Here is a 20939-nt window from a genome sequence, read left to right on the forward strand (position 1 = left end):
TTGATCTTAATAGAGCCTGTTAGAAATTTCTAGATATTATCAAATGTTTTTACAATAATATTTTGATTAGCATCATATCGCTCCTTAAAGCCTATAATGATATTAAGCTTACTTCAATGATCTGTTCATCATACTCATCAAAAGGTTTTCCATCTTTCCTGTTGTAAAATGTTGCAACTCCCACAATTTCTTCTTTTTTGTTGACAATAGGCAATGAGAGGACATTTTTGATAACCCATCCGGTCTCATCCACAGGTCCTTTCTGTAGGAAAGCCAGAGAGCAGGAAATACTGCATATTTCTTTGAAAGTAGTACAGCTATTGATATAGGCAATGTAACATTAAGTCCTACAAATTACAGAATTGTTTATGTATCCAAATGTATAACTAATTGGTGGAAAACACTAGCATATTTTCCACAAAGTTTATAACTCTTACCATCACTGGAATTACCTGAAATGTGAAATATTCATCTGCTGGTGCATTCATCATGTTACAAATCTGCAGTAGAAAGAAAAGGGGGCATTGTTTAAAGGCAATGTAACGTACACTAAACTTGGCCTAATGTTTAAAGAAGGCATATATATTTGCTAAGGTAAAAACAGTCAGCAGCCTAGCTAGCTACAAAAAGTAAAACCATTCCTATTAATGCAGTTGCAGTTATTGTAACAGAATTCTGGAGTGCTTATAACAAAGTGCCTCATGTATGATGCCTCAATGCATAAGGCTTAAGAAAGCCACTACCATGCCAGTTTAAAATGGCATGGGGATTTGCAGAAATAAATAATTGAGTACTTATTCCCAGGGCTTCATCCTTACTGCTGTTACAAATGCTGTAAAATTACTAATATCTGTCATTCACCATGACTTTGAGTTAAGTATCTAGGCTATGCTACATGCCATGTTAAACAAGCGCTGTACTAGTTGGGAGCTACACGTATTTTCTGGCTTACTTGGCCCAACCCATGTTTTCCAACTTATTGCAAGAAAAAAAAAATAGAACTGTATATAAAATGATTTTCTTACTTTTACATTTTTTATTTAACATAGTTCACACAGTTGCAAAATGACATCAGACACACAATTTATTCCTCTGATGTCACCATAATTGACTATTTGTGCTGAGGGCTTGTCTCTGTCCAGACTATGATTTCACATGATTTCTCTGGAACAGCACAGTATTTTTACAGAGCCTTTTTGGTATAGGGAAGGTTGTTTTGTTAATTTTTATTTTTTTTTCTGATCAGAAGTACTGCATGGATTAAAACTTTAAGGTTAAGAGTTTTTACTTTTGCTATGAACTTACAAATCCATTTTCAGCAACATATGTTGGTAATCCACTGATAAGACACCAGTGATCTGCTGGAGGTGACCTTTAGAGAGAGAATGAAATTAGGTGATTTCTGCAGATACAGACACGTTATTATTCTATACCAGCAATAAATCTAATGACCACATATTCACAGGCTGCCAATGAATACTCACGGAATAACTTTGATTTCTTCTTTTCCATGTAAAATATAGTCAATAATCTTATAAAAGTTGACTTCCTAAGTAAAAAGAGAAAAACATGTAGGTGACATAGCACTCAACATCAGAATTAAGACTCATAAAAAGAAAAATGAATATCCTCACTCTTCCATCAGGTGTTTTGGGGCCTTTGTAAGGCTCTGCCTCCCCCAGCCGAATTGGCCATTCATCATAGAACTCCTGGGAAAATAATACACAGGCATTAGCAAAAGGGAAAACATCGGGTCTGTCTTCAGAGGTAACATGAAATCTGCAGATAACATTTTTTTTTTCTCTACAACAGTTGTGTGGTCACATTTCAGACAAAATTAAGAAAACATTAAGGATATTCCAGGCAATTAACCAGTAAATTTCAGATGAATATGAAGCTTATCTCCCCAACTGTACACTTTAATTGTTGTTTTAGAAAGCAGGCATTTATAAAGCAATAATCAGACTACACTTATTTCCTTACTCAGATATATTTATTAATACGAAAAATTATTTCAGAATTAGTCCTAATATTAATCATGTACTTTGCCATGCTTATTTTGTAAATCAGTCAGATTTTATATGAATTATCCCAAAGTATTAGAAGGGATGGTATCTTTTTATCTTGGAGAGGGGTGCACTAGAAATACATAGGAAACTAGAAGGACAGACTTTATAACTTAAAGTTAGGAGTAACACGTTTCTCACAGGTAGGCAAAATGAGTATTACCTTCTCTTTGGTCATGTCCAGGAGACCAACAGAATATCTTTCACAATTTAAATACATTCGAATAGTATACAGGGCTTTGTGAAACTGCCGTTCTATGTCTGTTAGCTCTTCAAATACTTTGTTGGCAGACCACAAAAGCATCTATTTACAACAAAAGAGAAATTGGGTAAATTGTCACAATGGCAAAGTGTTTTTAATGAAAAAACAACAACAACAACAACAAAAAACCACATATGAATACTGAATATTCCAGAATAAAAGAATAAATTGAACTACTGTAATAAAACAAAAATAAAAACAAAATAATTGAATAGATGCTGTTCTTACTTCAATAATCTAGTGAGAATATAAAATAGTGGGCATAATAGTCTCATTTAAAAACAAAGTATTATCATGAACAAATCCTTCTTTACCTGACTTCTTCTGGATTCAATATTGTAGAGGTATGATGTATGATGGTTTCTTAGGACCAAAGATATAAAATTGAGGTATTTTTTAAAGACCTAAAAATGATTTAAAAGAAAAAAAAAATAGACAACAGTTTCAAATCAAGAAGTAGATTCACTCAGACTACTTTGTGAACTAACAACTGTGCTGTTGTATAACATTTGAGGTTATTACCTCTTCATCCTCTTTTGAGAACTCAGTGGCATTTAATTTGTTGAGAGCCATCACAACAGCAAGCACCTCTTTACCCTGCGTAATTGGGACTGCCAACATGTTGGTCGTTGTATAACCAGTTTTTTTGTCCAGAAAGTCAGAAAAATGGTTATTCTGAAAAAAATAATTAAAAAAGAAAAATCAAAGCCACAGTTGAAAAGCATCACAATTAGTTATCATGCCAAAAGCTAATGATTGTTGTATTTGATAATTTATGCTTATAACCTCTCTGACAGACTCCCATTCCTGCAGCTCCCACCCCAACTTGAATCAGAGGGTGTAGACCAGGAGGGATCAGGGCACACAGTTATTTTTGTTGTGACATGGGATCTTGTGGGGCTGATACCATGTCACTAATGAAAGAGCCATAACTATCACTCCAATTCAACTTCAATCCTTGAAGCTGAATGCTGAGGAGGTTTTAGTAAAAACTATTCTTTTCATTCTGTCATGTAAGCACTGGAAAGATAGGTTATCTTTCATGGAAGATCATTTGAGATCTTTGTGGTGGACCTAAACGTTTCCTCCTTGCTGATGTACTGGAGAATGTTGCAGGATGCCACATACCAGATTTTCTGCTTTTGTACAGAAAACTACTTTAGAAAAAAAAAATATATATATATATAATCAAGGATGGTAATGCTAGGAAATGCCAGAACTAAAATTGTTTGTCTACTAATTGTTTGGATCTTTTCTCTGATTTTCTTTTTTCCCCCTTCCTCTTTAGCAAATGTTTCTGGGATATGCTGAATTGATAGTTTATCCAACCCTGAGAAGTTAGACTGGACTTTATTCTGTGTTCAAAATGTTAGGTTTATTTTTTTCCTTCAGTTCTTTATAGCCTTTAGTTTGCCCATCATTAATATTTCCATTTTAAATTTCCTGCTAGGACTGTATTTTTGGGAAATGAATCAATGGTGCGGAAGTAACTCTGAAATGTGTTTTTCTGTATTTACTAATTGGTCTGCATTACAGAGAATTGATTCTTTTAGGGAAAGCTTGTATTATCCCCATAAATTCTCTCTGTCATTCAATAAATCATGCTGTATTTGGGTCCCTGGAGAGTGTGGCCAGTTACAAATAAATCTATTTATTTATAAATTGATGAGGTCCAGGTGAAGAGTGATATTTTCTTTACTTCTCTCAATCATTTTGCTGAGTTGCTGTTTTTTCTTTTTCTAGGAGAATGGTATAGGGATGTCACTTAACAGACATCTGAATCCACGATCTGCAACTACTTAAAAGGGACCTGCATACACCAAGTGAGTTGAATCAACAGGATACAACAGCTGAGTTTAATTTGTTTAATTACTCCAGACAAGTAGTGGTGCTTGGGAAGAACTATGGTAGCAAGATTTCTGCAGGTAATAAGAAAATAACCACAAGCCAACCTGAATAGTGCCTAGATAGTGCAAATACAGACAGATATAAATACCTCATGACACATTGGCAGCTTTATCACAAAGACTTCAATCACACATGATTTGCGTATACAAGCAAAATTTTGTGCTTAGATTTAGACTTTACATTATTGATTATTTTGCACAAAATAAAGGGGCAGGGGGTTTTGAAGCCTTTTTTCCAATCAAAGTTTTAAAATATTTTCTCTTGAGAACATAAACTCCTTTTGATTTTGAATAAAATCACTTTTCACAATGTCTGGAAAATCGTGTTGATACATAAATAAGCTCTGTAGTACCAGAGCCAGAAGAGTATCTCAGTGTTCCCATGATTATATGAAGGTAGAAACTTAAGTCTTCTGAGCCTGATCTTACGATTCCAACCATCTTTTAGAGTGATGTTGGGAACTTTCAACTCTCAGTGAAATCGTAAAACAGGCTTTTAAAAAAATGAGAGAAAGGCAATTTGTTGATAACTCCCTAACTGTAGTATATTTGCAAATGTTTTCAACTAGCTCCATTTAAAGCTCAGATACATAGCCTTTTACAGTTCCACAAGCAGTTCTATAGATAAATGCCAAGATGTGCAACATGTCAGGGATTTGCACTAAACTAAAACCAGCATACAGGAATGGAAATTTGGGACCCCTCTCTGTGTTCATCCTTCTGTTAAATAGGTGACAGAAGATGAATGGAGGGAGGTTTGGCATGTGACTGTGTTCTAGCCATTTTATTTGAAGTGACTAGTTAATATTTTATTTTATTTATTTACTCTCTAAACCAGGACACCAGTTTTATCTCACTGAAACTTAAGAATACTACTACACATTATTATAAACCATTTACCAACAAATTGTCCATATAGTGCTCTATGTTTAGATAATTTGGCCTCAACTTTTCAATTTCTTTATGTTCTATAAACCTAATTTCCATTTAATAGGTAGCAGTGGAATTTACAAAATCATAAATCACTGTTGTGAAAACAGTGTGATTGCACCTCAGTAAAAGTGAAAAATTTGGCCATTCTTTTTAACAATATTGTTTACTTTCCTTGAATGGTGGTTATGAATAGGCTTGCTGAGACTATACTGTGTATGATTGTGAATTGTAGCTACACAGCTGTAAGTTTGTGTTGGTAATAGGGTAAAAATGAGAAAAAGTATCTTCCCTGGGAACCACAGGCATTTAAAGAAGTCGGTTAATTTTCAAAGATTATGTGACCAGATTATACTTTACAATTACATTGCTGTTTTTTGTTTGTTTGTTTGCTTGTTTGTTTCAAAAATCAGTGTTACTTTATTGTTTCTAAAAATTTCTTATGGAAGGACCATCTATAAGAAGGAATCATTTTATCTTTCTTATTTCATGGTTCTCCCTGCAGATCTCAGTTCCTGTCTTAGGAGTGATGTTCATCTATGTTTCCTTTTAGCAGTCTTGAAAGACCTTACGTCTTTCATGACAAATTCTGCTTTGCTGGCTGGTTTTAGATATCCCACAATTCTTTAAGCAAATTATGAAAAAGAGTTGTCCAAGATTTCTAAACTTTCATGGGTTTTATTCTATGCCAAACTTGATAATAATTATTATTATAATTGAAGATGATTGTTATAATGTTCATTCAACCATCATTCAGTATTTAATAATGGAAGAGCACCATGTTATCTTAGTGTTGACATCTTAGCTACAGTGTGCTCCATAACACTGAGCTAAGTCTTGAGCATTTCTGATTGGATTAATGGCAAAATGCAGCTGGAGTCACGTGAGTTTGACACTACTCAAAACCTTCAGGACAAACTCCTTAGCATAATCACTCAGCAAATGTAAATTTGATCAGAAAATGCAAAAAATATTTTAAGTAATGAGTGTAATCATTGTTAATTTGGTTTCCATGGTACATACAAAGATGTGTAATTTATATAAATTCAAGAAAGAAAGAGAAAGGGAGAATTCTGAAAAGCAATGCAATTGAAGGTATAAAGGAATATGGAACCCACTTCCCAGTTTGGCCAGTCAGGGTGAAGTCTCACTGTACTGGTTCATCTGAAGCAATAGGAACAGCAGCTGTAAGTTTTTAGTACTGAGGCTTTTCACATCTCCAGTATACTTCCGTAGTTTCAATTGCTTATCATCTGGCCCACCATCAACACCTTCACTGCATGTGGTTTGCTGCATTAGGAAATGAGACTGTCTCGTAAATCTTTGCTTTTTTGACTGGGGGCCCTGCTATGAAGCAACATGATAGCATTTTGTCCATGTCCCGCAGATGACATTTACGCCTTGGTTTGCCATTATTCCCAGTTTTCACCATTACTCCCATTCTTACTTTCTTCCTTCTTGTGTTGTTTCTGAGTGACTTGTCAGTACCTTGCTGTGCAGCCACTTCCCCATTTTAAGTTCAGCAAAGTGCACCTGATATCACAGTGGACAAGAAGCAGTAAGACTTAATCCTGCAGCTATGGAGGTAGACAGCCAATGCCTATTTTCCTCCACCTCTTTCCTACTATGAAGCACAGAGGAAGAGGGACTTTATGGGAGCACTTGCAGTTATGACTACTTTGCTGCTATCTGCACAGTGGACTGCAGGTTCTGGGTTGGATAGGTCAGCTCAAACTGTAGAAATACATCATCCTTCAGTTGTAGGATGACCAGACATGGGTCTGGAACACTACAGGAAGAGAAACCATAGGGGGTGGTGACATCAGGAGCCAGCATCACACTGTCATCATTATCACATGATTTTTTGCACAATCTTTACATGTTTCTTTTTTATTGTCTGGTAGTCTGCGGTATTTTTTCCTCTTCCTGATATTTGTTCTTCTACTGATTGTCTTGCATTGGCTCAGATTTTTCAAACAAAATTTTTACTGCTGAGTTGTAGTGCTATATTATTTCTCCTTATCCTATTCTCAACTCACAAATGTTTCTGTTTTGTAATGATACAATTGAATATGAATGGAATATTAAAAGCATTTAGCATCAGCTATGAAAATAAAGTTCTGATTCAAAACCAATTAGTTAAATGATTTGGCCATTCGTTGGAAAACATTCAAAAAATCAAGTTTTGTCAGGGAAGTAAGACAGATGCATTTTTACATGTAGCTTACTAGCATAACAGAACAAATTGACTTTGATACCTTCAAGATCATTAGAGTTTTGAAAATGAAAGTAAATAGAAATTAATATATATTTGAGAGCATTTGGGGGTTAAACTTCAGTCATGTCACTTTTCAATGATTTTCTGCTTTCTGGCCATGGTTAGTGGATATTTTGCAACTTTTTCAAAATGAATCTGTATTATGTTGCTATAAGTCATTTTTTCACATATAGCAAGAAAATAAGGCTGAAAGGGAACTTTTCATTTGTAATTTTTAATATTTGTTCTTTCTTCCATTTTGAGAGCTTTCCTCTTTTAACACAAGTTAATTCAAAATAAGAATGAAAGCTATTTGGGGTTGGTTTGTTTGCTTGTTTCCTGGAGGGCATGATTAATATAACCTTCTTCATGTGTTAAAATGTTTTCTTGAAAGTTGACTGAATCTTTGTCATATGTTTATACTCAATATAGCAAATATTAACTGGAAAAAATGGAAATCTATTTCTCTCTTATAATAACAATCAGTTTGTTATCAAGATGACAATATAAAATGGAGGAACAGATATTTACATGTACAATGCAGAGTCTTTCTAGGTAAAAAGCTACCTCTCCATTTTTTCCTTATGTTTACTTTTTCTTGGGGTTGTTTCATTCAGTTCTCACTGCTTTCCAAACATTTAGGAAGGCAGTTCTTCTGTAGCATTGTGTATCTTTGCTCTCATTTGTTCTAATCTTATGAGTTTTGAATTTTTTTCTGAAGAATTTCCATCTAAAGTTAATTTCACAATTGTCCTCTGGCCTTTGGAGCATTATTTAACATCAATATGTTGGGTACTTGGGGTTCTTCTCCAAGATCGCGTTGCTAGGGGCCTAGCAGAAGATGAGTTAAGAACCGAGAATCTCATTAGCAAGAGACTGCCATGCTACCAGCTCCACCACAAAGTGATTCCCATTCTTCTGCCTTCTTCCTCCATAATCCTTTCCCTCTGCCATGTTCAGGTCAACCTGTTGTGTCATTCCAGTGCTTTATATTTTCAACATGGATGTGCCTGATTCCATCAACCTCTTCTTGTCATAGGATGGAGTCTAAGATTATTGCCTGATCCCAAGGCCACTGCTGTGTGTTACCAGAATGTCTGCTTACACCCAGGCGCTGGACAGCAGCTCCGGGTCCAGGCCTACTCACTGCCACGTGGGAGTTCAAAGCACTGAGCGGCAATACCACACTTCCTTTTGCTTTCTTCTCTTCCTTTTTCAAATTGTCTTTAACTTGAATCTACACCAAACTGTAAAAATAAGAGAAGGGATGGAGTGTCTCGTTGTTTTGGTTCCAGGCTCAGACAGCCTGAAGTCTAGGGATTCGTGTGTTCCCATGAACCTGAAACTCGTGTTAGTTCTGACAGGCCTGGCATGAAACTCTCCCACCTTTTAATTATAGAGAAGTAGAGCTCCCAGAAAAAGGCTCATGCAAACTGAGGCTGAATCAGTTTACAAAGGGATAATACAAGTGCTCACAACTTGAAGAAGTTTTTAAGATGGTTTGTATCACAGATCTCCAGTAGTTACACTAGGTGCCACAATAATCATTGCTCTGCTTAATTCGAGTTGGAAATAGCAGAATCTCTCCACGTTTAGGTCCCTTCGTGGAATTAATCCTAAAGCCTTCTAATATTTTTTATTTTTTTTCCCACCACTTTATATATTTTTTTTCTCTACTATAATAAGGAAAATTATTTTTTGAGATTTCAATCTTTAGGAACATCTTTGTCTTCACATATATATGAATTAGAAGCAATAATGCAATAGTTTAAATGCATGGTGGATTAAAGCAAATATATTATTGTCTTCATTGTTGGCTCTTACAAGCTGAGACTGTGAGATTTTAATTCCTTGGAAGTCATGTTCCTCGTCTAACTAGTTCTTAGTTCTATTTGGAAGTAGTACCTTAGGACATGGTGTAAGGTAAACTCTTCTTTATCATTTTGTCAATGGTATCAGTTAATAATTAAAGGATAATACCAGACATACCAAATCTTATGCAGTCTTTCAATTTACTGTGGAATTAGCATACTCTGCTAGGCCCTGGGAACAATGTGAGGCCAACCATCAGGGCAGTGGTCTTTCCTGGCCTCCTATATCTCACTGCTGTTAAATCCTGGATTAAACACTATTAGCTCTTGCAGTCAACAGGTCTGTAATCTCGTGGGGAGAGACTGTTCTTGCTACTAAGTTAATTATGGAAGGTCTGTATCTTTTCCTCTGCTTTTCTTTTCTGAAGCATTAGTCAGGATGAGGAGCTTCCTCACGTTTATTGGTACTTTTCCAGGTTGATGGAGATAATCCCTAAAGAACTGGCTCCCAGGCACTAGAAGTGGGGTCTTACATTTTTTTTCAAAGATTGACTGCTGTTGTGACCTTTTGTTACATTCCCTCTTGTTATACAGGGGTGGTGATTGAAGCATGATGATGTCTCGCTGTGGGTTTGTCAGTGTTGTCATATATTTAAGACTTTAAAATGCAATGCTGTCTGGATATGGATTCTGTCAACAATAGAAAGTGGTTAGACATGACATCCTTAAAGCACTGCAGGCATCTGGAATTATTCATTGTGCATTTTGTATTCTGACAAGACATTAGGGGCAAAACTCCTCTCTGACTTAAATCTGCTTGTCAGAATTTGGGTAGCAGACAATCTAGTTTGACTGAACTGCAAACAAACTGATTTTACAAATAATGATCTTTTCCAAGAAAGTGTGATAAAGGCCTCAGTGGCTGGCTGTTTTTTTTCTGTCGTGGACTGGTTATATTCCTTAAATATTACTGACTAAAATTGCACTTCTGGATTCCTTATGGAGATAAAATTCTGGTGACAGTAGTGGGAGCTTTGCCTATGTGGAAAGTATGAATTTGGACACTGAATTTTATTTGTTTTTATGTTTTAGTTTTACAAGTAGAGTGGAAATGCTGTCCATTTTGAGACCATTTTGAGGTTATTTTCATATAACAAACCTTGGTCCCAGTGAAGTCTCCGGGAGTTTTGATGACATCTAGTTATCAAATGTGGATGGACGGCCCCATGATTTAACTGTGTTTTCAAGTGTGACCTAGTGGCATGGACCTCAGTAATCCTAAATAAAAAAATGAATGCCAAAGTAAAAATGATCTTAAAGTAACTGAATAATAGCTGAATAGATATTCAGCAGACATTAATTTATGCATGTAAAACATATACCTAGCAGTACTGGATAAACAGAGAGGTACTCTTAAAGGTATTCAAATTACATTTATCACAAAATTTTGAACAAGTCCTGCTTCAAGCACAGAAATATTTGGGCAGCCCTGCTCTAGGCACCTCTCATGTAATGATATTAAGGAGCAGTACAGTGTCTGATAGAAGGCACATCTTGTTTGATCCTCCTGATCTTTCTCATGTAATCAGCCTTATGAATTTAGAAGGATTATCCTCCAATCTTCCCATGTGGTGGTAAGAGGCAGTAAGTCATATGCTTCTTGTCAGAACAGCAGCCACTGAAGAAGGTGTCTCAGTGATCAGTTAAAAACAAGTGATTTGTTTCCTCATATCAGTCATTTTTCTGTTTGTTTCCATGATTCCTACTTACATCAGAGGTAGTTTACTATATACTGGAATGTTCTGTTCCCATAGGTTTACATTTTTGCTTGGTGTGAAGCTTTAAAAATAGTCCTTTATTTATTTGTCTGCCAACTTTTAGCATGATAAAAAACATTACTTTTTGTTTACCTCCAGGAAAACCTAAATAATTATACTGTATAAAGACATTATTGCTTACATTGAGCTTAGGACACTGAGGTGGTTTCTATCTCTAAAATGCCCTAGAATTTTAAATTGACAGTATAGGAAATATTGAGAAGACAGATATCATCTGGTATAATTATCTTAGCACCATTTGATTTTGCTGAGCTTCTCCATGTAAGATTAAGAGTTGAAGGTTAGCTGTTTTTTTGTTTTTTTTTTTTTGTTTTGTTTTGTTTTTTTTTAAATACAACAATCAAAGCACCTTTTTATTTCCCTCTGTATTTCAAAGCAGTTTCTAAAGCAGTTCTTATGCATGCATGTTTAATTTGTGTTAGGTCATTCACATAATTTTCATGTAATATTTGTAATGACCCGTATCAACATTTCAAAGAAGGTGATTCTGTGCAAATTCAACAAGAACTTTGAAAATGCCAGAGCAGCTCTGACTTATTAATCTTCTTCAGTAGGTGGTTCTGAATAAATCTCTGGATCTGGACATACACTAAATTTGAAGGTACTTTAAATTCAAAGATAGATGTGAAGCTGGACATACATGTTGACATCATCTTCATTTGGGTTCATTCACCCCCCTTAGAAGGAAGCACTTTCATTATGAAAACTGCAAATTACTTATTCTGTGCTGTTATACACTCAATGGAATTTGACAAGGGATAGTACTTGCAAGCCTGTACTGGAAAACAGAGTAGGAGCCTGCCTGGTTCAATAGAAACACAAGTATTTGTTGGTCTTTATTAATCTAATGTTCTCCTTCCTTATTACAGCAAATTATATTTCAGTTATTATGCAAGGATAATGGAACTCTCTCACTAAGCTACATGATGCAATTCTAATGGATTTTAAACATATTCTTCTGTTGGCTTTCTGATGGTTTTGGTCTGGATTTCTGTCTCTGAGATGTTTGTGAAGAGTGACTCCAAACCACAAGCCCTGTGCAGGAAGGAAGCTAAGTGTATGCACAGTCCCATTCCCCAAGAGAAGTCACTCACTTACCTTTTTCACATCAGGTATATTAAAAAACTTCTTGGTATGAGCAACCCATCCCGCTATCCCGATGTCCAAAGGAAAAACAGTCTCGTTGTCTGGATGCACCAAATTCTCCTCAAAGGTGGAAGTTGGAGTGACATTGAGAAGCCTGGTAGCTACCTCCGGAATACCATTTCGGGAACGATAAATAAACATGCTACACCGATCAGCTGCCAGCAGCTGTGCCAACCTTTGCAGGGCTTTGTGCACTATCTTTTCCATAGTGCCTGCTTCATCCTGGATTTCTGTTAGCAGCTCAAAAAGTATGTTACACTCCTCCAAGCGGGACATGTCTTTGAAGCTGACTCCTTCCTTCACATCTCCAGGGCTCACTTTAAAGATACTTCCCAGCACTTCTGCCCTCATTTTTCTGTCGAAATATTCCTTGGCAAACTGGGGATTGTTCTCCAAGTATTTTTCAACAGCATCTTTATTTACCTCACCCATTTTGGCTGGATTGTTCTTAGGATTTCTTTCAGAACTTCATCACCATCAAAGCAGGAGCGGTAGCAAGAAGTTAGGTACTAGTAAGAAAATGGTACGTTGTACATACTGTATAGCTATCAGGCATAGTACATTCTGCTTCCTCTGTGGCTTCCAAGCCTTCTGAAACTCTTGAGATATGACAGAAGGCACTGGCTTAGCATCTTCTTAGTGTGAGATCTTGGAGACTGCTAATTAAAGAGATGTCAGGACACTAAACCCCTAAGCATTCTTAGCTCATAAATCCTAAGGGAGTTGTTTTAGTATTTGAAACAAACCAATGAGTTCTCAGACCTTTTAAAATTGACTGAGGTGTAGATATGTATACATAAAAGATCTCTCCTGCATTCATAGTATATATATTGTACTATACACACAATTTTCCATTGCAACTTAATATGAGGAATTCCACTTAGATATTTAGTCCACATAATACACGTGGGCTGACATGTACACGTGTATTTGTGTAAAGTGCTTAAAGGGAGGAAAACAATGTTACAGATTTTTTTTTAATTGCAAAAATCAGTTTTCCTTCAGTAAGTCAGGAGTTGATTGAAATTATATTACTAAAAGTAAATAATTAACAAGCTATACATGCGTAAAACAGGTAAAATCCTAAAGACCTTAAAACAGTTTGAGCTTGATCTAGTAAAGGACCAGAATTTGACTCAGCACAGACAGATATGACTTATATGTAACTTTTTTCAAGAATAGATATAATCTAAATGAAAGAGTAAAATTTAAAAATGGCTTGAATACAAAATTAAGTTCAAAAGCCAGTCAAATTCTTAGTATAAATAAAGTGTAAATGGTCAGACAGGGTCCTGCAAGTAATGCAGTTTCTTCATGTGCCTTTTTGAGGAAAAAGTGGGAGATCTCTGCTCCATTAAATAGCATAGAAATTGCAGTAACTGACAAATTCCATGCAAAGAGGGAACGTTGAGGCTGGTCATAGCTTTATAACATGTTTAAAATTTCTTACATTTGGGAGTTCATGATGACTCACATGAATTTTCTGTAAAGGGGGAGTGCAAAGAAGAATGAAGATGAAGGCAGCTTTAGGTCTGCTCCATTTTTCACTAATAAGTATTGAATTGTTTAAGTGTTCATGGCCAAATTGGATGGGACTTTGAGCAGCCTGATCTAGTGGACGGTGTCCCGGCCCATGGCATGTAATGTTCTTGAGAATCATAAGGCATGAGCATTTAATGGAACTTTTATAAGCCTGTTATCTTTTACCCTTTAATAAAAGTATCAATGAATATCAATGAATATGGGCTTAATATTTAGCTATAAATACAGAATTTAAGAAATAACATATTATAGGTAGTGGTGAATGAACATTGTTAGATATTCAAAAACAAATTTTTAGCAGTAAAAATTCCATTTCATAGATTTTTGCAAGGACCCTTTCTGCCACAAATAAATAAATAAATAAATAAATAAAGTCAAGGATTCCTCCTGACCTCTATTGTTACCATTTTTATACATATAATGACATGTCCCAAATATTGCACAATAACATGGGTCTTCATTAGAAACTCCCTCATAATTCATCTTTAGTTTGACCATGTTAATAACACACAATGGCTTGGACTATGATCTGAACCAGAGACAGTGTCAGCTGAGGTACATTCACAGTACTCTGGAAACTTTCCTGGAAACTTAGAGTTGTAGAGTTGTGTAATCATATATGTTTGATTAAAAATTTATTTTATGTACTGTTTCAGTTAGATTCCCAAAAGAACAGGTTCAGCATCATATTGTCATTCTGGTTCAAACCACACTGATTTGTTCATGATCTTTTTTGTTGACTAGCAGATTCTTGAATTAACCATGACTTAAATCCTATTTCTTTGTGTTATGAAATGGCATGTACACAAATAGACACAAATGCACACAAATATTTTCATCTAGTTTTAAAAGTATTAGTATTGTGTTTTTTTTTCTGGTTTTGTAAAAGTCAACAATTTTTTAAGTTTTTATAAGGTACCTAGCAATTTTATTTTCATGTATGCCCATTTTCTTCCATATGAAAGGACACATAAACTGCTTATCATGGTTCCACCACATCTTCATTATGACCAGTGTTTTTTTTACAAATGATAAATTATGCTATTTAGTAATTTCAGATTTATCTGAGCTGTCCTATAATCATTCTTAAATAATCAAAAAAATATTTTTTCTCTTAATTAAGATTCACTCTTGATGGTAAGTGCTTGTGAAAGAAGAATCATAAATCAATAGAAGATCTTTATGAGGTTTATGTCTGAAAGATGTTTAAGTTGTCTTTTTTCAATAATTGCTATACTAGTCATGTTATGTTTCATAATAAACTCTACGTATATATTTATTAACTGAATACTAAGGCAAACCAAGAAGTTGAAATCATTCAATAAAAGTTAAAGAAGTTTGGTTTTATAACTTTTATGTAAGTCCTAATTTTAGAGTTAGGAAAATATACTGTATCTATATTGGTGATTTTTGTTTGTTTATTTTGTTTTACTAATGTTAGTACTTTAATGTATTTTGGAAATTAGATTTGTTTGGAGATCTGTCCTTCTAATATGATCTGTCATTCTAATATGCTAGAATAAGGCATATATTCCTATTCCAATTCTATTGTCATTTTCTGCACGTTTATATTTAGTAATGCAGATTCATATTTATATTTAAGTTTATCATAAAGTATACCACAAATTATTTCATGTTTCCAGAACGAAGGTCATCTGAATTTGGTTTTGCTATCATCCCTCCTAGTATTTGTCAATAAGATCACCTTTTAAGGAAATAGGTTTTAATTTAGGATCCATTATACACATGGAGGTTTACCACTGGAAGCTAACCTTGCACAATCATTTTCATTGAATTTTTGAAGGCAAAACTAATATATTTTTGGCTTTGTTCCTTTTTCATGCTAACATGGTTTGATTTAAAAACAGGATGAACATGGTGCTATATTTTTGAAATTGTTTTCAGAGAATATTGGAAATATTTATACTCTGTGATGTACATTGTGATGCCATTTTCTTTTCATGTTCATAGTCACTACAGAAATCAAAACTATTTATAGAATAGTTCTTAGTAGTAGACCATTGCTGAGCCCTTGTGATACATGGAAATTCCTAAGAAGGATAACTGACAGACGTGGTTATTTAAATAGAATCCAGCAGCACGTAAATGTCAAAGGTATTTATAAGGTTTCCCAGTTCAGCTCAGTGTTTGTGTCTCAGTGTATCTGTCCGTCTTGACAGCAGTTATTGTGGTTTATTCCGTTATGATTTTCAGAAGAAATATAGATCAAATGTGTTTATTTCAATTGCATGGCTTTATGCGTGGATGATTTTGTGGCCACTGTCTGGATATAGAAGAAATAATTGTTCAGAAATACAATTATTATTATTTATTTTTTTTCTAAATGGCTAGGCTGTGAGAACGGCTTCTATAGATATTTACAATCAGTACTGTGTGCCACTGATGCAGCCAGTTCTCTGGCACTGATATGTTTTGGTATCACTGATCTGGTATTTTTGTGGATGCTTCAACTTTTCTATTCAACTTCAACTTTTGTGTTTCTTTTAAAATAATTTTCTACTTGAAAAAGTAATCTTAGAAATGCAAATGCTGAAAATAGTAAGTTAGCTGCTTTTTCCATATGACTGCAAGTTTTCATGATCCCTTAAAACTACCAAAGATTATCTTTGGGGTTTCATGAAACAAGTAGAGATTTTAACCTCTAGGGAAGGGTTCATAAAGTAAGCAGTCAGTCTAGCATGGAGGAGTGAACCTGGGCTGCCAGATGCACCACAGCTTTGACCATGATGGATTTCTTGGTAGCTTGGCATGAATTTTAGTATACGGACTGTGCAAAGGACAGAAGCTTTTTAATCTTTATCTCATCCCCTCTTTATTTCTTGACGATCTTAGCTTACCTCACCATTTTTATTACTGTTTCCCACCAGTAAAATGGGGTTAATATTTATATGCATGTTACAGGAATATTGCAGCAGATGATTAGCATGTATGTGAAGAAGGCTTAGGAAACTTTTGTGCATACAGAAATGTTCACAGAGTTATTATTTTTTTTCTTTTTCTTTTTTTATTGTCAATACATATTTTTTAATGTCCTGTGGGGTGTCTGAGAGTTTTGCAATAACAAACAATTCTGATTTTATAAGGCTCAACTGACAACTTGCCATACGTTCTTAGACCATATCAAAAAGGAGTCATATTTTGCAGAGAATTTGCATTCATTTTGCCTATTTAAATCTAATGCTTTCCTTTCCTCTCTTAGCATGTACATTTTATGTTGGTTTCTCTAATCTAAAAAGCATTTAAACATGTAAAAAATCTCAATCTAGAAGTTGAGATAATATATTACAACTAACATAGATAATATGAGATAATATAGTACAATTATCAGCTATGAGATAGTATAGTACAATTTATATGTGATAGAACAAGTTTTAAACTGGGTGAGGGGAGATTTAGATTCAGTGTTGGGAGGAGATTCTTCACCACAACAGTGGTGGAGGGCTGGGCAGGTTGCCCCAAGGGGCTGTAGATGCCCCATCCCTGGAGGTGTACAAGGCTGGGTTGGATGGGGCCCTGGGCAACCTGATCTAGTGCGTGGCATCCCTGGCTATGGCAGTGAGCTTGGAACCAGGTGATCTTTAAGGTCCCTTCCAACCTGAGCTATTCTATGATTCTATTATTTTAGATTAAAAATAACAAAATCTCACTTTTATTTCTTACTGATCTGCTCAAAGTAATGTCAAAAGTAGGTAGCTAGTAGAGAAATAATTGCAAAGCTTCCACTGTGAAGAAACCTTCTAATAAAACAGAGCTATGACAACGTATTAAAAAGGTAATTATTGATAACATATTTCTATCTATTGCCAAGAAAATGTTTTCCAAAGGCATAAAGTCTCCTCTAAATTGCTCTTTGGCACTCTTCCTTTCCTTGGTCACTACTCTGGACAATATCTCCCACTGAATGCCTTCCTGCTTACACAGAGTGTTACTTTATAGAAATTATTTGTAAGGCAGGAAAAACAACAAGGATAATCAGAAGAAGCTGATCCTTGATTTTTCTTTCTTTCTTTCTCTCTCTCTCTCTCTCTCTTTTTTTTTTTTTCTTGGCATTTACTGATGACTGTGAGTTGCTGTTGGTTACTGTTTCGTGTTTCAACTTGAATTGTTTGTTACAGTAAATGCCATCCTAAAGTTTTGTGCGGACATCCCCTGAAAAGGAGTCAGATCGTAATAATTACACTGTAGGTGCTATGCCACAATTACATGCTGTGAGTAATATTTGTAAGGTGCAGAGCTTGGTTTAATTTAGATTAGTTTACTGAAAAATACTGTAAAGTAGAGGCTTTGAAGTGGTTAATAGAGATGAAAGGGCTGACTTCGAGAGGTTTCACACACTTTGCATGCCAATCACCAGCTCCATTCTCTGAACAGCTGCTTTGCCACCAGTCAGAAAGCAGCTCTGGATACAGGGTTTACCCACTGTATGCCATTGCTCTGGTCTGTGTCAAGGACAAGCCACGTGTAGCTTAATGACAGTAAACCCGCCCAAAAGCAGATGTAACTCATACGGAAGCTTTTGGTGTGTTACACTGTTTATTGTATGATTACATATAGCAGCCAGGTATTTTTTGTTTTCTTTTCCCATTGAGCAAAACAATTTTGCCTGTCACTCTAAGTGCTCCAAAATGCTTTCACAAACATACAAGGCTGCAACCATATGCCAAAAACTATTAAACATCCCAGCTAATCATCATTGAAAGGCACCTGCTTCCAGAGTTAAATGTACCTGCTGTTTACACCAGGCATGCACTTACTCTATAAAATATTTGGAGCAGAAAGTTAAGAGTAATTGAAATGACAAGAAAAATACAACTGCTGGCTTGTAGTTCCCCAACCTGAAAGCTGGCCAGTACACTGGGGATTAATATCCATCTCTTCAAATCTGGGTTCTCCCCTAAGCTCTTTAAAGACACATGAACAAGGCTTGGATTTACATTGTCCCTGCAGCACAGTGTTGTCTAGGAGGGTTCATTAGTCTCAGATAGAGTGGTGCCATTAGCTCTACAGGTTTATTTCACGGAGAATTTCTAAGATTTTATAATTCCAATTTGAGCATAGTTAGACCTGCTTTAAATTCATCTCAATCAAAACTTATAAGAGAAAAGAAGAAGCTAACTTTTTATCATAAGTCAGTGTATTCATGGATCTGTGTCTGGACATAGACTAAACAAGTAGAGATACTGACTTTTGTAAGTTGTGGGGTTTGTTGTTACTGTTTTAGTTTTGTTTTGTAGTTTGCTTTTGTGGGCTCTCCAAAGCTTGCTAATGAAATGAACATACAAAAGTGAGTTTTGAACTTGCTTCCTTGATTCTGGGTGGTATGAACTTGGCGTGCTGCAGAAGTAGTATGCTAAATGGGCAGTAGGAAAGAGCACCCTTCAGCCAATTCAGAAGCAGTCTTGCCTATCTGCACAGGCATCTGCATCTTCCCCCCTCTTTCATCAGCTGTAATAAAAGGCCTACCCAGACTTTATGGACTTATGGGACAAAAATTCTATGTGATGTCTCTCACCAGTGCTGACTAAAGAGCCAACACTCTTCCGAATGCAACCCAGGAGGCTGTTGGTGTTTGCTACAAAGGCATGTTACTGGTTCACATTCAACTTCTTGTCTACCGGGACCACTTAGTCTTCTGCAGGTAGGTATCGTCTGATACCTAGGGTTGTTATCCATCTTGTTCCCTCTTCTCAGGAACCTGAACCCCACCATCTCATTTCACTGCAGCCAAGGCTGCCCTCGACTTTCACATCTCCAACCATTTCTTTCTTGTTTTTAAGAATCAGGTTTAGCAGAGTGTTTCCCCTCATTGCTTCCTCAATCGTCTATGTCAGAAGGTTATAGTCAATGTGCTCCCTAATCCTACCTGGATCATCATCCATCCCAAGGCAGAGCCCTGTCCAGCCCCACTTATTTCTCACATAAAGGGTGATTCACCTTCTTTGCCACCCTGGCCTGTCGTTCCTTCAGAGCCTGTATCCAGCACTCCAGCTGTGTCAGCTACCTCATGACATCTCCAGCTCCTCCTGCTTGCTCCCCATGCCGTATGTGTTAGTGTACAGGTGTGTAAGAGAGGTGCCTGGTCATGCTGATTTCCCAGAGGAGGTCTGAAAGCTCCCCCCATGACAATGTCCTGTAGGCATCCTTTTATTTATGTGCATACACTTGAATTTTGACTTTTCTATTTGATTTCAAGGCTCACTTGTTTGTTGGGTGTCATCCCCTGCCCTGTCACTCGTGGGTTAACACTCTTCGCACTAGCTTGGCCAGCCTGTTGGCAGAGACATCTCTACATCTTTCTTTCAAGTTTATTTTCATTTTAGTAGGACATCTAGAAAAACACTTCAGAATCACAATCCCTACCAATGTTTGGTGAAGAGAATAAAGTCACCACTTTAAATGAAGTTTGCTTTTTTTTTTTATAAAGAGTCCAGTGTAAATATACTCCTTCAAGCAGAGTGTCACGTCATTAAATTACAAAAACATGCAGCACACAGGTTGGCATGGTGCAAAGACCTGTATTTTCAGTTTAATGCTGTCCTTGACCTCTGTACTCAGACTGCCACCAAGGGGAACAGTTGTGATGGTGACAGTGTACATAGCTGTCCCTTGAAAAGTACACGGAGCTCCTTGGCTCAGCTCACACCAGTTGTTTTCCTTTGTTCGTAAGAGCCTGGTTCCACATGGCTGGGGCTCCGCTCGGATCCACCGCTCTGTGCACACAGCACTCAGTCGTTCCCCTGCAAAATCTGCCTCTGAGAGTTTAATGGATACCCGTGTTTGTGCATGGCACAAACAATAAATAACCATGCAAACACAGCACGAAGCCTCTCAGTTGGTGCACAGTCTGGCTGGAAATGGATGCTCCGTTTCCTCTTACCAGTTCTTTGAGTCAGCTTTCTCCTAAGAGATAGACTTACTCTTGTGACCATAAATAAAAATCTAGTTATTTTAATATTTAAAGCTTCAATGTTTCAGCATTAAAAAAATTTTAAATGGTAATTTGACTCTCACTCCTTTTTTATTATGCAATTATAAGTGAAACTAAAATAGGTCCTACAATGAAAGCTTTTTTCTGCCATTTGCTCTGAAAATCTCACCTTTTATGCATACTTTCTGTCATTATTCCTAATGGAAAATATTACAGAATTTTACAAGCTAT

General features: G+C 36.0%; 1 protein-coding gene across 3 annotated transcripts in view; it reads right to left on the reverse strand.

Moving 5' to 3' along the window:
* PDE6C (phosphodiesterase 6C) overlaps positions 1-12649 on the reverse strand; it is a 29320-nt gene extending 16671 nt beyond the window's left edge. For 2 of the 3 annotated variants that reach the window (XM_068688058.1, XM_068688057.1), the window contains exons 1-9: positions 12170-12649; positions 2851-3003; positions 2643-2732; positions 2230-2370; positions 1635-1709; positions 1485-1549; positions 1306-1372; positions 453-500; positions 113-262 (exon numbers count right to left, since the gene is read on the reverse strand). In XM_068688058.1, coding sequence (XP_068544159.1) covers positions 113-262; positions 453-500; positions 1306-1372; positions 1485-1549; positions 1635-1709; positions 2230-2370; positions 2643-2732; positions 2851-3003; positions 12170-12649 — 1269 coding nt within the window. The remainder of the gene's footprint in view (positions 1-112; positions 263-452; positions 501-1305; positions 1373-1484; positions 1550-1634; positions 1710-2229; positions 2371-2642; positions 2733-2850; positions 3004-12169) is intronic. The other variant, XM_068688059.1, reaches the window with a different exon arrangement.
* Between the last annotated feature and the right edge of the window lie 8290 nt (positions 12650-20939).

This window comes from Anas acuta, chromosome 7 (genome assembly GCF_963932015.1).
Source record: "Anas acuta chromosome 7, bAnaAcu1.1, whole genome shotgun sequence".
Lineage (NCBI taxonomy): Eukaryota > Metazoa > Chordata > Aves > Anseriformes > Anatidae > Anas > Anas acuta.